This window comes from Oryctolagus cuniculus, chromosome 2 (genome assembly GCF_964237555.1).
Source record: "Oryctolagus cuniculus chromosome 2, mOryCun1.1, whole genome shotgun sequence".
NCBI classification, from domain to species: Eukaryota; Metazoa; Chordata; class Mammalia; order Lagomorpha; family Leporidae; genus Oryctolagus; species Oryctolagus cuniculus.
Window position 1 is genome coordinate 99,118,262 of NC_091433.1, and position 13,238 is coordinate 99,131,499.

Consider the following 13,238-nt stretch of genomic DNA (forward strand, 5'->3'; position numbering starts at 1 on the left):
AAGTGATCAGTTCAAGTTCATAACTTATCATTAAGATAGGATTAAGTGTCAAAGGGATCACATAAATAAGACCAAGTGTCTGCTAATAATAATTGATAGAGTTAAAAAGGAGAGAATGATCCAATATGGGATACACAGCAGACTCATAGAATGACAAATGCCCTAAATAGCACTCTGGCATCAGAATCAGCCCTTAAGTCATCTGGATCTAGCTAAAAAGCCCATCAGAGCATTTCAGGCATGGAAAGTCAAGACACTGTGGCAAAAAATGACCTATTGAGTGAGATCCCGGTGGAAAGAAGAGGCCATCAGAGAAGGAGGTTCCTTTCTCTGAAGGCAGGAGAGAAGTTCCACTTTGATTGCCTTGTCCAAATAATTTCAGAGTTTTTGGACTCAAGAGGCTTCCATAGCCTTGGCAGCTCATGGCAAGAGCCTTGGGTGATTACTGACATCATACATAGGAGTGTTAATTATTACAACAACAGGAGGCATTGTGCGTTTACTCCCCATGTAGAATCTCTGTCCTTAATGTGTTGTACTATGAGAATTAATGGTAAAACTAGTATTAAAACAGTACTTTATACTTTGTGTGTCTGTGTGGATGCAAACTGTTGAAATCTTTACTTAGCATAGAGTTGATCTTCTGTATATAAAGATAATTAAAAATGAATCTTAATAAATAATGGGATGGGAGAGGGATTAGGAGGTGGGATGGTTTGGGAGTGGGAAGGTGGTTATGGGGGGAAGAATCTCTATAATCTAAATAAAAAATAAATAAAAATAAATGGAGGTTCATTCTTGAAGAACTTTAGCTACAGAGAGAGAAGAAGATAGCGAGAGGGAGTCCTGGAAGTGGGTTTGTTTTATAGAATAGGGAGACCAATTTATTTGTAGAATAAGGAGAAGCATTCTGTGGATAAACAGAAAATTGAAAACTGAAGAGCAGTAAAAATTGAAGGCAGGCAACATGAGGAGCATATAATCAGTTTTCTAGGGGCCGCCACTGTGGCGTAGTGGGTGAAGCCACCGCCTGCAGTACCAGCATCCTATGTGGGCACCAGTTTGAGTCCCAGCTGCTCCACTTCCTATTCAGCTCTCTGCTGTGGCCTGGGAAAGCAGTGGAAGATGGTCCAAGTCCTTGGGCCCCTGCACCCCTGTGGGAGACCTGGAAGAAGCTCCTGGCTCCTGGCCATTGCAGCCATCTGGGGAGTGAACCTGCGGATGGAAAACCCCCCACTCCGTGTTTGTGTGTGTGTGTGTGTGTGTGTGTGTGTGTAACTTTCTCTCTGACTTTCAAATATATAAATCTTTTTAAAAAGATAAATAAATTAATTAAAAATTGTTTTCTGGACAATGTAATACATTATTCAGAAATTGGAATGTCTATTCTCAAGAATTTTCAAGATTCTTTTGTTTTATTAATATTATTATTTAAGGATTTATTTATTTACTTGAGATGCATAGTTACAGACAGAGAGAAGGAGAGACAGAGAGGTCTTCCATCCACTGGTTCACTCCTCAAATAGTCACAACTCACAACTGGACCTAAGTCAATCCAAAGCCAAGAGCCAGGAGCTTCTTCCAGGTCTCCCACATGGGTGCAGGGGCCCAAGTACATGGGCCATCTTCTACTGCTTTCCCAAGCCATAGCAGGGAACTGGATCAGAAGTGGAATAGCTGGGACTCAAACCAGTGCCCATATAGGATGCTGGCACTGCAGGCGGAGGCTTAGCCCACTATGCCACAGTGCCAGCCACTGTTTTATCTATTTTATTCTTTTTTAATCTAGTCATTATTTTAAAATAATTTTTTATTTATTTTAAAGGCGGGGGGGGAGGGAGAGAGGGGAGAGAGGAAAGGGAGGGGAGAGAGGGGAGAGAGGGATTTGCCACCACTGATATACTCTCCAAATGCATGTAGCAGCTGGGGCTGAGCCAGGTGGAACTCAGTCTGGAAGTCTCACATGGGTGGCGTGAGCCCAGACACGTGTGCCGTCACTGCTGCCCTTCCAGGGTTCCCATCAGCAGGAAGCTGGACTAGGGACTGGAGCTGGGACTTGAACCTGGAGCTCCAATACGGGTAACAGGCGTCCTAAATGGTTTCTCTACTTGTAGGCTGGAAGACTACCCCTCACTCTTTCTATCTCACTAGGAATACTTGAAAAACAAATACTCTCTCTATTTGAAATACAGTAAGCTGCCAGCGATGTGGTATAGCTTGTGGAGGTGTGGGTGAGCTGGAAGTACCTGCAAGCCACAATGAAATGTTATCCCTTTACCTGTCATTCAAAATGCCCCCTTTCCCAAGATGCCTCTGTTCATCTGGGACCTGGGGTAGGAGGGCGTGAAAATACGAAAATTAAGCTCCAAGTGGAATTTATGTAGGTATCATTAAATTCCCAGGTGGCTTCACACATGTAGATGAACTACCCCCTACTTAGTAAAAGAAGCCAGAGATAGGAAGAACACTGTCTCTCCATCTACTGTGGCCAGAGGTGCTATTTGATTCCTCTCTCTCTCTCTCTCTCTCTCTCTCTCTCTCTCTCTTTCCCCTCAACACTCTGGCCCACTCATGATGGGTATCTTTCCACATGGAGCAAACTACACTCAGACATGTATGTGTGTTCACTTTCTCACCTTTTGAATAAATCCTGTTCACACTTTGTGTGCATTACACATATCTTAACTTGCAATGCTTATCTTTGTGTAAGACAAGGACCTGGAAAAAGATTAGAATATACCCATGCCCACAATACCAGGTCTGCCTCGGTTTCCTAGTCTGAACTTTTCAGATGCACAATCTATACATAAATTATAAGAGTGACCTACAAAGCTACAGTGCATTTTAAATGCACTTAAAATACCAAACTATAGTTGTTATTTTAGAAATACTCTTTTCCAGGATATTTAGAATACTAAGCAGAGTGAAAGGTATCCTATTCAATATAAATCTATGTTTTAAGATTTGTTTTATTTGTTTGAAAGGCAGAGTGACAGAGAAAGAGAAAGAGAGATCTTCCATCTGCTAGTTCACTCCTCAAATATCCACAATTGATGGGACTGGGCTAAGCCAAAGCCAGGAGTTTGAAACTCCATCCAGGTCTCCCACATGGGTAAGCAAGCTCCCAAGCACTTGGGCATCTTCTGCTGCTTTTCTGGGCACATTAGCAGGGAGCTGGATCAGTAGTGGAGTAGCTAGAATTCGAGCCAGAGCTCCAACATGGGATGTTGGTATTGCAGGTGGCAGCTTAACCCACTGTGCCATACCTGGCCCCTTTCTTATAATTTTTGACACTGTTAAGGGCATAAGTTGCTCCACAGTCTGATCCAATTGTATGGGTTGTTTCTAAGGGTAGAATTTGTTTGCTCTGACCTCAAGAGAGCTCTTCCCGGCTGTCTTCTCCTCGGCTTCTCTCTGGTAAACTAGCTGCCCCATCATTCAGCTTATATATCTCCTTGAAGTTACCCAACCTCCTCTGAGCCGCGTCACCAAAACCCCATTGTCTCTGAGAATGACCTTGGACTTGAATTTTGCCACACTCTGTTTCAAAAAGAGTTAGTTCCTTTGGGGAGAGTTTCCCAGCTCTTGGTTTAAAAGCCTGCCTCCAGCCCTCAGCAAACCCTCTGCACCACAGCTCTGAGGCTGGGGGGACAGGGACAATGGCCCGATTGCTTTAGAGTGACACCTGGCTTCTGTAGCGGGGTGCTGCTCCTCTCTGACATGTGGGCCTCAGTCCTAGGAAGGAACTGGGTCAGGATAATTAGGGCCCCGGCATTCCCAGCATGCCCCGCCCGAGGCAGCATCTGCCCTGTGAGTGGGAGCTAAGGGAAGCAGAGAATCAGCAGCTTCTTTTTTAAAAAGATTTATTTATTTGAAAGTCAAAGTTACAGAGAGAGAGAAGGAGAGAGAGAAAGACAGAGAGAGGTCTTCCATCCAATGGCCCACTCCCCAATTGGCCATAAAGGCCGGAACTGCACCGATCCGAAGCTAGGAGCCAGGAGCTTCTTCCTGGTCTCCCCACAGGTGCAGGGGCCCAAGTCCTTGGGCCATCCTCTACTGCCCTCCCAGCCCACAGCAGAGAGCAGGATCGGAAGTGGAGCAGCCGGGTCTTGAACAGGTGCCCATATGGGATGCTGGCACTGCAAGGGATCGTTAAAGCCGAGTTCTCTTAGACCGGAGTGAGGGACAGTTATGCAGCAAGCATGGATGCAAGGCCAGAGCCACACTGATGGGGGCCTCGGCGGATAGCAGTGTAGACAGATGACACCTGAGGCCTCCTGCTAACCAACGCATTGGCATTCACTTGGCCCCTGGGACCTAGACATCATCAGCTGTCAGAGTTGGGGATCGGGAAAATACTGAGTTGTCCATCAATGGATTTCTTGCACCACTAAAACTGCGGGCTGGGATTTAGAGCCGTTGCACACGTACAAGCTTGGCTGAAGGCAGAACTGAGCAGAGTGGGAGGAGAGGAAGAGGTTTTGTTGTTTTCCGCCAAGTAGGAGATTAGAGCATGTGTCAGTGTTTCTGGGGAGATTTGGGTCTGTGGGAGAGAGAGCTAGGGGTACCAGGGAACATGAGATTCCTGAGTCCGGAGAGGGGATGAGTTTCTCTATTGTAACTGGAAAGGCAGAGCTGAACACTGGCATAAATCCAACTGGTGTAATTTGTTAGGCTTGGTGGTCGAAATGAGGCTATATACATCCGATGGCTCTTATTCTCACAGAGAAGGAGGTGTCAAAGCCATCTTCTTAGAGGCTAAGACTGGTTAAAAGTGTGAGTGCAGAGTGTGTGATGGGTCCCAGAAGCAGACAAGAGTGAGTTGACAAGGGAAAAGGCTCGGATTGCTAAGCAGTGTAGAAGAGTAGGGGCAGGCTGAGAACTCTAGGGGAAGAGCTACTGATGGGTCTGAATGTATATATATGTATATATGTGTATATATTTTTTCCCTCTAGTTGTGCTCAGCTTCCCTGGAGCAGAAAGGGAGAAGAGTAACTGGGGTCATCCGGATTTAGGATTGTTTCAAGGAACAACTGCTCAAACTCTGTTGCTGTATGGAAAAATAACCTCTCACACTGCTCTCCAAATCAAACAAATCCTTTCTTTTTAATCCTATGGTCTCCAGTCCCCCTCACCACCACCACCACATAGCTGACGTTATCTTCCATGGCTCTTTTCCTTGCTTCCCAGTGTCTTTTACAATGATAGAGGCAGTGCCGTGTAGTGGCTGAGTAGACTCTGGGCACCCAGTCTTCCCAGTACTGTGGGGAGCAACTCGGACTAGACTAAGTTACTGGAATTAAGACTTATTCTATGCATCTGCTCTCCCACAATATGGCGCTGGGAGAGGAGGAAACAGCTTCTACACAGCTGCCTCCAGTTCAACCAATAAACTGTAGGACCTGCTCCTGATTGGAGGAGAGCAGCGTACTCGGCGTGTGGGTAGCAGAGTTGGGATTGGTGGAAGAGGACTATAAAGGAGGAGAGAGACAACATGCACCAGGAACACCTGAGGAACATCTGAGCAGCCCCCGAGAGAGCCGGCCGGCAGTGTGCCACTCCCCCGCGGAAGTGGGGAAAGTGGCAGGGGGAACCGCCCTTCCACAGAGGTGGAAGGGATGGTAGCCAACCCGGGAAGAACCAGCAGCAAACCCGGGGAGGGCCGAGCAGACAAAAGAACAGCGCAGGGTCTTGTGTCGTTCCTCCACGAAGAGGGGGAGCGACATAATGGTGCCGTGACTCGGATAGGAAACTTAGGAGGGAAGAAGCGGGAAGAAGCGGGAAAATACCGGAGAGTGAGACTAGAAGAGCCTAGGGAAAAGCCGGACGGAAAAGGTGCTGGAAGAAGCTATCGAAAGCCTAGGCATAGACTCGGATACGGACTGTGGGAAAGAAGTTAGGATTGGACGTTAGGGTTGAAAGTGAAAGTGAAACCTAGAAGAAACTTAGACTTGGATACGGACTGTGGGGAGAAGCCAGGAGAAATGAGAGGGGAATATTGTTGGAAGAAAAGTTAGGAAACATACCGGGTAGAGAAAAATGTTAGGGAAAATGAAGCTGCGGGGGCAGGCTGAGGCGGAGACGTAAGCTAGCTTGGGATTCTTCAAGTCAGCCCGGGGAGCAAAAGGCGAAAAGCTAAAACTAGAGGCAGACGCGTAAGCCAGGTTGGAATCCGTCAGATTAGCCCGGGGAGCAAAAGACGGGAAGCCAAACCGAAAGGCGCAGACGTGAGCTAGGTTGAATTCGCCAGGTTAGCCTGGGGAACTTAGACTGAATACCGGTGGTGGAAACGTAAGCTAGGCTGTGTGATTCGCGGAAGCTGCCGCGTGCAGAGAGAGCGCGCAGGGCACGAACGGGGACAGCGTACGGGGCGCTAATAGATAGGGAACGCGGGGCTAGTGCGAAGGCCGTGGTGCGGGCGCAAAGGGCGCGGAGACCGCAGAGCGCGCGGAGCCGGGAAGCTGCCGCAGGGCGAGGCGCCGAGAAGCAGCCTCGGGGCGGGCACCGGGAAGCCGCAGGGATAAGAGAAACAGAAGTTTAGAAGTAAAATGAGAGAAATAGGAATGCTGGCAGATAGAAGTAAAATAGGAGAAATAGGAATGCCCGGAGATAGAGAAATAGAGAAAAATAAGGCCTCCCCACAACATGGCAATGAGAGAGCTTGGATTCGGTCTGCCTGATTAGTAAGACGATAAGCACCTGTGGGCGGCTAGCAGCTTACCCGCTACAGGTCACCGAAGACAGGCACGTTATCAACACCAATAAGTCTCCCCACAAGACAGCAATGAGAAGGCTTGGATTCGGTTTGCCTGATTGGTAGGGCTTGTAAGCACCTGCAGGCAGTTCTAGCAGAGCAGAGCATGCGCTGCAGGGCACCGAACACAGGCACGCATCAGCGCCTAAAAACCTCCTCACAGCATGGCGAAGAGAGGACCCGGATTTGGTTTGCCTGATTGGTAGGGCTTGTAAGCACCTGTGGGCAACTCCAGCAAGCAGAGCAGAGTGTGTGCCATGGGGCACCGAAGACAGGCATGTATCAACGCCAAAAAATAAAAAGAAAGGGGGATCTGTGGGGAGCAACTCGGACTAGACTGTTACTGGAATTAAGACTTATTCTATGCATCTGCTCTCCCACAATATGGCGCTGGGAGAGGAGGAAACAGCTTCTACTCAGCTGCCTCCAGTTCAACCAATAAACAGCAGGACCTGCTCCTGATTGGAGGAGAGCAGCGTACTCGGTGTGTGGGTAGCAGAGTTGGGATTGGTGGAAGAGGACTATAAAGGAGGAGAGAGACAACATGCACCAGGAACATCTATCTGAAGGAACACCTGTGCAGCCCCTGAGAGAGCCGGCCGGCGGTGTGCCACTCCCCCACGGAAGTGGGGAAAGTGGCAGGGGGAACCACCCTTCCACGGAGGTGGAAGGGACGGTAGCCAACCTGGGAAGAACCAGCAGCAAACCCGGGGAGGGCCGAGCAGACGAAAGAACAGCGCAGGGTTCTGTGTTGTTCCTCCACGCAGAGGGGGAGCGACACGGTACAAATCCACATTTAGCACTAGTTAGCTGTGTGACCTCAGCCCAACCTCTGCACCTCAGTTTTTCCGTTTGTAAAATAAAGAGAGTAATGAAAATAGGATGCCCTCGCTAGGGCTGCTATGGGGGTCAGCTAGTGTGAACACTGCACAGAGTACTAGTGGTTGCTCCTATAAAATACTCGCACTGAGTAGGCTTTGCAAATTACAGGATACTTAGCCCATCCCAACATTTCAGGTCCTCTCTTTCCCCTTTTCTCACAAAGTCACTATTGCTGCACATTTATGGTAAGCATGAGGGAAAGTCTAAGACTTGAATTATTAGGGAATCATTCTTTACTTTTTATTTGAGACACATTTTTGTCTCAAGTATTTTCATAGGACCAGATTGGCCGCTGACCTTGTCTGTGTATCTTTCATTTCCAAATTTATCTCCCACCTCTTCCGAAATGCTGCACGTCTTCTTCACAGATAGCAATTCTGGCGATGCAGCACAAGCTCCTCCGTTGGGTGATAGGCCCCCTGCAGGCAGGTACCGGCATTTTCACCGGTCACTAGCATTAACGCCCTGGACGCTGCCCATACATGAAGTAGGCAACAAAAATGGCAGAAGAAGAAAAAAAGGGGGGGGGGGAGTAGGAGCAGAAACCGCAACTTCTTGACTTGCGACTCATAGACTATGTGAGGCCATCCTACTGCAGCACAATTCTTAGCTCTTCCACTGGATGATTGCATAGCTTCTAGCTAAAACGCAATCCTGTAAGCAGTGCTTCCCTTGTTATTCCTCTCCTCCTCCTGCTCATCCCAACAAGGCTCTTAGAGCCATTCCCACCGCACAAGCCGCGCCTGTCCTGAAACTTCCTGCATCTGAAGAGGTAGGATAGGATTCCTTTCATTCCTGGACACTTTCACAGCATCACCTTGTCACTCCCAAACTCACGTCTCGCCAGGCAGGTTTAACCACAATAGTCAGGGCTGGACCCAGCCAGAGCCAGGCGCCAGGAACTCCATCTGGGTGACACATGGGTGACAGGACTCAAGGACTTGCTCCACCACCTGCTGTGGCCCAGGGTGCATCTTAGCAGGAAGCTTGATCAGAAGCAGAGGCAGGACTTGATCCCAGGTGCTCCACAGGGGAAACTGGTGTCAGCTGAACACGCTACACCACAGCACCCGCCCGTCTCCTCCTGCCCTTTATTCACAAGTGCAGAATTTCTGTCTTTTGATACTTTTCATAATTGGAAGATCCAAATAGCTCCCTAAATCCTATAAGTGGCATCCCATTTTCTCACAATGCCAAAAAATACACCCTTCTTCGTTTTAGACCTTTAACAGGAAAATATTGCAGATCTCTCTTAAGTGTTAGGTCAGCTGCATTAAGTCTATATGTTTCATAACAATGATTGCTAGACAGGACAGATTATCTCATAGACTTGGTACTATACTGAGAGTGGCAAAAAATTATTGTTATAAGTTTCTGATTGTTGGGGTCGGCACCGTGGTGCAGTAGGTTAATCCTCTGCCTGCGGCATCCCATATGAGTGCCAGTTCTAGTCCCGGCTGCTCCTCTTCCGATCCAGCTCTGTGCTATGGCCTGGGAAGGCAGTAGAGGATGGCCCAAGTCCTTGGGCCCCTGCACCTGCATGGAAGACCTGGAAGAAGCTCCTGGCTCCTGGCTTTGGATCGGTGCAGCTCCAGCCATTGCGGCCATTTGGGAAGTGAACCAATGGAAGGAAGACCTTTCTCTCTGCCTCTCCCTTTGTCTGTAACTCTACCTCTCAAATAAATAAATACAATCTTTAAAAGAAATGTTTCTGATTGTGATGATGCTCTGAGAAGCAGGAAAAATAAAACTTCTTTTGCTCTAACATGAATCATTGTATTTCCATCTTTGATTACAAAATAATGACATATACCCACCTGTCACACAAAGACTTAAATATTAATAAACATCTTCAAATACTTCACAAGAAAAAACGCTGGCTATTTCACAATGAAATTTTCATATGATAGCTGATGTCTTCATAACTAGCTCCAAAAACTTATTAAGGCTGTGAAACACTGAAAAACAAAAGGATAGGGTGCAGGAGGGAACAGAAAGAGGGAGAATACACAAACCATCTTTTAAGTTCTGAGCAGACGATTCTGTTCATAGTGGCATTTGATATTGGAAATTTCACATACACGAATCTTGAATTGTGCTTTTAAATTACTGTAAAAAACTTTTGTTTTGCAACATTTCTGAAGGTACCTTCAGTTTTCCTGAAGTATCTTTCTGGCATTATGCCTGTGTTTTCTGATACCCTATTACATGTAATAACATCACACCAATTCCCCTTTTCTGATAAAGACCACATTGTTTCAGACTTGTCTATAAAGCAAAACCCATCTATTTTCTTTTCTAACAACATATCCATTCTTCCAAATGCAGGAAAGTATGATTCTCTCGGAAAGTTCAGGAGTTACCCAAGAACATGGTCTCTTTTCAAAATATATTTAGAACTCCGCTTCGGAATCACCCGAAAGTTAGAAGTTAGAAGCCTCAGGGGAGCCAGCCGCACTGTTACTTCACGGAGTGCTCTCTGTCTTTTAACACTAAAAGTGGCATCACTCACCTTATTCAATCAACTCAGCTTTAAATGAACATTTTTGGCTGTACCCAACAATAAAACTTACCTCAAAAGGCAGAGGTTTTTTTTTTCCTGCTTTGAATATCACTTTTTCAAAATGCAAAAGCATTCTGACTGGCGTCCCCGAAATCGTCAGAAATAAAAAGTAGCAGCTTAGAGTAACATTAAAGCCTGGAAGCTTCCAGAAGCAGGTAATTGTGGGGGCGGGGAGGGTGGAAAGGCTGCGAATACTTTAAAAAAAAAAAAGCCACATTTCTTTATGCCCACATTTGTATTTGCCCTGCGGATGACTGAATCGTACATAGTAACAGACCACCTTCTCAAAAATCCTAAAAACGGCTTTAAATAGGATTTGAATTTAAAATTTCCCACAAGTATCAGGGGAGTGTGTGGGGGAGACATACATCGGTGTGTGTAAGGGCCTAAGCACCCAAAGCACGTGTCAGAGGTGCGAGTTCTCAATCTGACGTCTGGTTGAATGCTGGTGATTAAGAGGGGGCTTCAACGGCTCTGGGCGTCTCTGTTCTCGCCTGAAACCCTAGGTAAGGTTGCATTCCGCGACTCCTTGTTTGTTTCACAGTGTGATTCCTGCAACAGAAACTTTTCAGTGGTGGTGAATTTTATTTTTGTCATTTTTGGCACTTCGAGCGCACAAGCTTCGTTGTGTGGTTTAAGATGGTTTTAATTTTTGCATTTTACATTCCTTTGGGCACTTTTTAAGAAACGGGCGCCGTCTTCTCCGTCGCTGCGGGGACGCGGTAACCCTCTGCCTCTGTCTCTTTAGTTTTAAAGGCTTTTCTCATGGACGGCCACGATTCTCCCGGGGATCCCGCGTCATGTATCGGAGCGGGTGGCACTTGTCCACCCCGGCCTTGCTAGAAGCTGGTATCCCCGGCTTCCGGCTTCGGCGCTTTGGCCACTGCTGTCACAGGCTCTGGGAGTCCCTCCCGGCAGAAAAGCACAACTGGGTTTTTCCGGGCCCACAGGGCCACGTCCGCTCCAGCCCCGCTGGCCGGGTTGGAAGGGGTCCTTCTGCTGCAAGCCCCCAGCCGCTTGCCGCAGCGGTTCCGGAGGCGCTGGAGGCTCCTGGCCGGCGGCCCGGGGCCCTGGCTGGGCAGCAAAGCGTCCAGGTTCCTAGTCCGGTAGCCCTCCTCGCGGCTGCGCCCCAGCAGCATGGCAATGTTGGGGTTGCGGACGGCATAGATGACAGGGTTGATGGCCCCGTTGGCCCAGGTCAGCCAGACGGCCACCACGTTGAGCAGCGAGGGCGCTTGCGAGGCCTGGGCCTGGCGGGCCGCGGCCAGCAGCACCAGGAAGCAGTAGGGTCCCCAGCAGCAGATGACAAAGACGATCATGAGCAGCACGGTGGTGGCCGTGCGCACCTCGCTGCAGAAGCGCAGCACGCGCGCGTAGGTGGTCACGGGCCGCACGCGCACGTCCGACAGGCGCACGGTCCTGCAGATGTGGTAGTGGCAGAAGCACATGAGCAGGAAGGGCAGCAGGTAGCAGGCCACCACCAGCCCCACGCTGTAGGCCGCGCCCAGCTGCGCGGGGTCCGGGGAGGTGCGGTAGAGGCAGCCGTGGAAGCTCTGCGCCGCCGCCGCCGCCGCCGGCTCCCGGGGCGTCCCGAGCAGCTCCCAGGGCAGCGAGAAGCCCAGCGCCGCCAGCCAGGCGCCCGCCAGCAGCTGCAGCGCGCGGCGCCGGCCGATCTTGTCCCGCGGCGGGCGCACGATGGCGCAGTAGCGGTCCAGCGAGATGAGCGCCACGCTGAACGTGGACACCATGCCGAAGCAGGAGCTGAAGAAGCGGCTGGCGGCGCAGAAGCCGCGCCACTGGCCCCCGGGCGGCGTGAAGAGGTCCAGGAAGGCGGCGGGCAGGCACAGCAGCGCCGTGAGCAGATCCGACAGCGACAGCGACAGGATGAAGGCGTTGGTGACGGTGCGCAGCGGCCGGTGTTTCACGATCACCCCCATCACGGCGCAGTTGCCCAGGCTAGACAGCAGGAAGATGAGCAGCAGCACCAGCGCCTGCACCGCCACCGCCGCGCCGTGCGGCCTCCCCGCCGCCCCCGCCGCCCGCGCCGGGCCCGCAGCCCCGGGCCCGCCGCGCCCGCCGCCACCCGCGGCGCCGGCGCTGCCGCCCCCGCTCCCCTCGCTCTGGTTCCCCAGCGCCGCGGCCGCCGCGGTCGCCACGGTGCTGAAGGCGAGCGCGGCCGCCGTCGCCGCGGAGGGCGTCCCGCCAGGAGAGCCGGCCGCGGAGGGGGCGCCGGGCGGCGGGCTGCCAGCCCAGGCCATGCTCGCTGGTGGGCGGGCCGGCGGCGGCGGCGGCTGCTCCTCCATGGGGCTCCGTGGCGTCCGCGGGTCTGTTCATCCCGCCGCCCCGGGGCAGGCGGCTGCGCGGCCGGAGGGGGAGCCGGGCGAGGCCGGAGCGGTGGTGGGAGCCTGGGACCCGGCGAAGCCCTGGGCGCGCGCGGGTTCGCGGCGTTGCCGAGGGAACCGCGTGTTTACGCAGCGCGCGCGCGGGGCGGGACGCCGGCCCGGTACCCTCCGGAAAGCCGGCACGGCCTGCCGTGTTCCCGCCGGGTCACCTCCCCACCCCCTCTCCCAACCCCAGAGAGTCAGGGCTGGGGGGAACGCAGGGCCCCGGGCAACCCCCTCCAGGAACCGCTGCCTGGCCAGATGTCCAGGGTCGACGAGGTTCACTGTCACTCTGGGCCAGGGGCGGCGGTCCTACAGCAAGGCCCCTGCTAGGAGCGCTCCGCTTTCTGTGGGTGTTCTAGAACCTGAAGTGGAAGTCCACATCCCGAAACCTTAGACTTGAGGGGCAGCAGAATTGGCATGAGAGGTGGTAGGGGTTCTCCAAGTCCACACTTTGAGAACCACTGGTGGACTGCCTTGACTGAGCCCCAGCATTAGCGAGAAGGAGCACCTGAGTGCAGCTGTGTGTCTGGTCTCAGGCACAGGAGGAGCCTGGAGAGGGGAGCGGGCTGTTGGCCTGAGGGCGTTCTGCACCTGCTCTAGGGAATGTGACCGGTTTTGAGCCTAAGGTGCTGTGTGCGCGTGCACCAGGCAGTCG

General features: G+C 51.2%; 1 protein-coding gene across 1 annotated transcript; it reads right to left on the bottom strand.

Moving 5' to 3' along the window:
* Positions 1–9,390: 9,390 nt before the first annotated feature.
* Positions 9,391–12,718, bottom strand: GPR135 (G protein-coupled receptor 135). The gene has a single exon (XM_051834444.2). It carries the CDS (start codon positions 12,500–12,502, stop codon positions 11,039–11,041), a length of 1,464 nt encoding a protein of 487 aa, XP_051690404.2. The 5' UTR covers positions 12,503–12,718; the 3' UTR covers positions 9,391–11,038.
* Between the last annotated feature and the right edge of the window lie 520 nt (positions 12,719–13,238).

Excerpts from the sequence above, each read along its gene's own strand:
- GPR135 (XM_051834444.2), bottom strand. The coding sequence starts at position 12,502 with ATGGAGGAGCAGCCGCCGCCGCCGCCGGCCCGCCCACCAGCGAGCATG.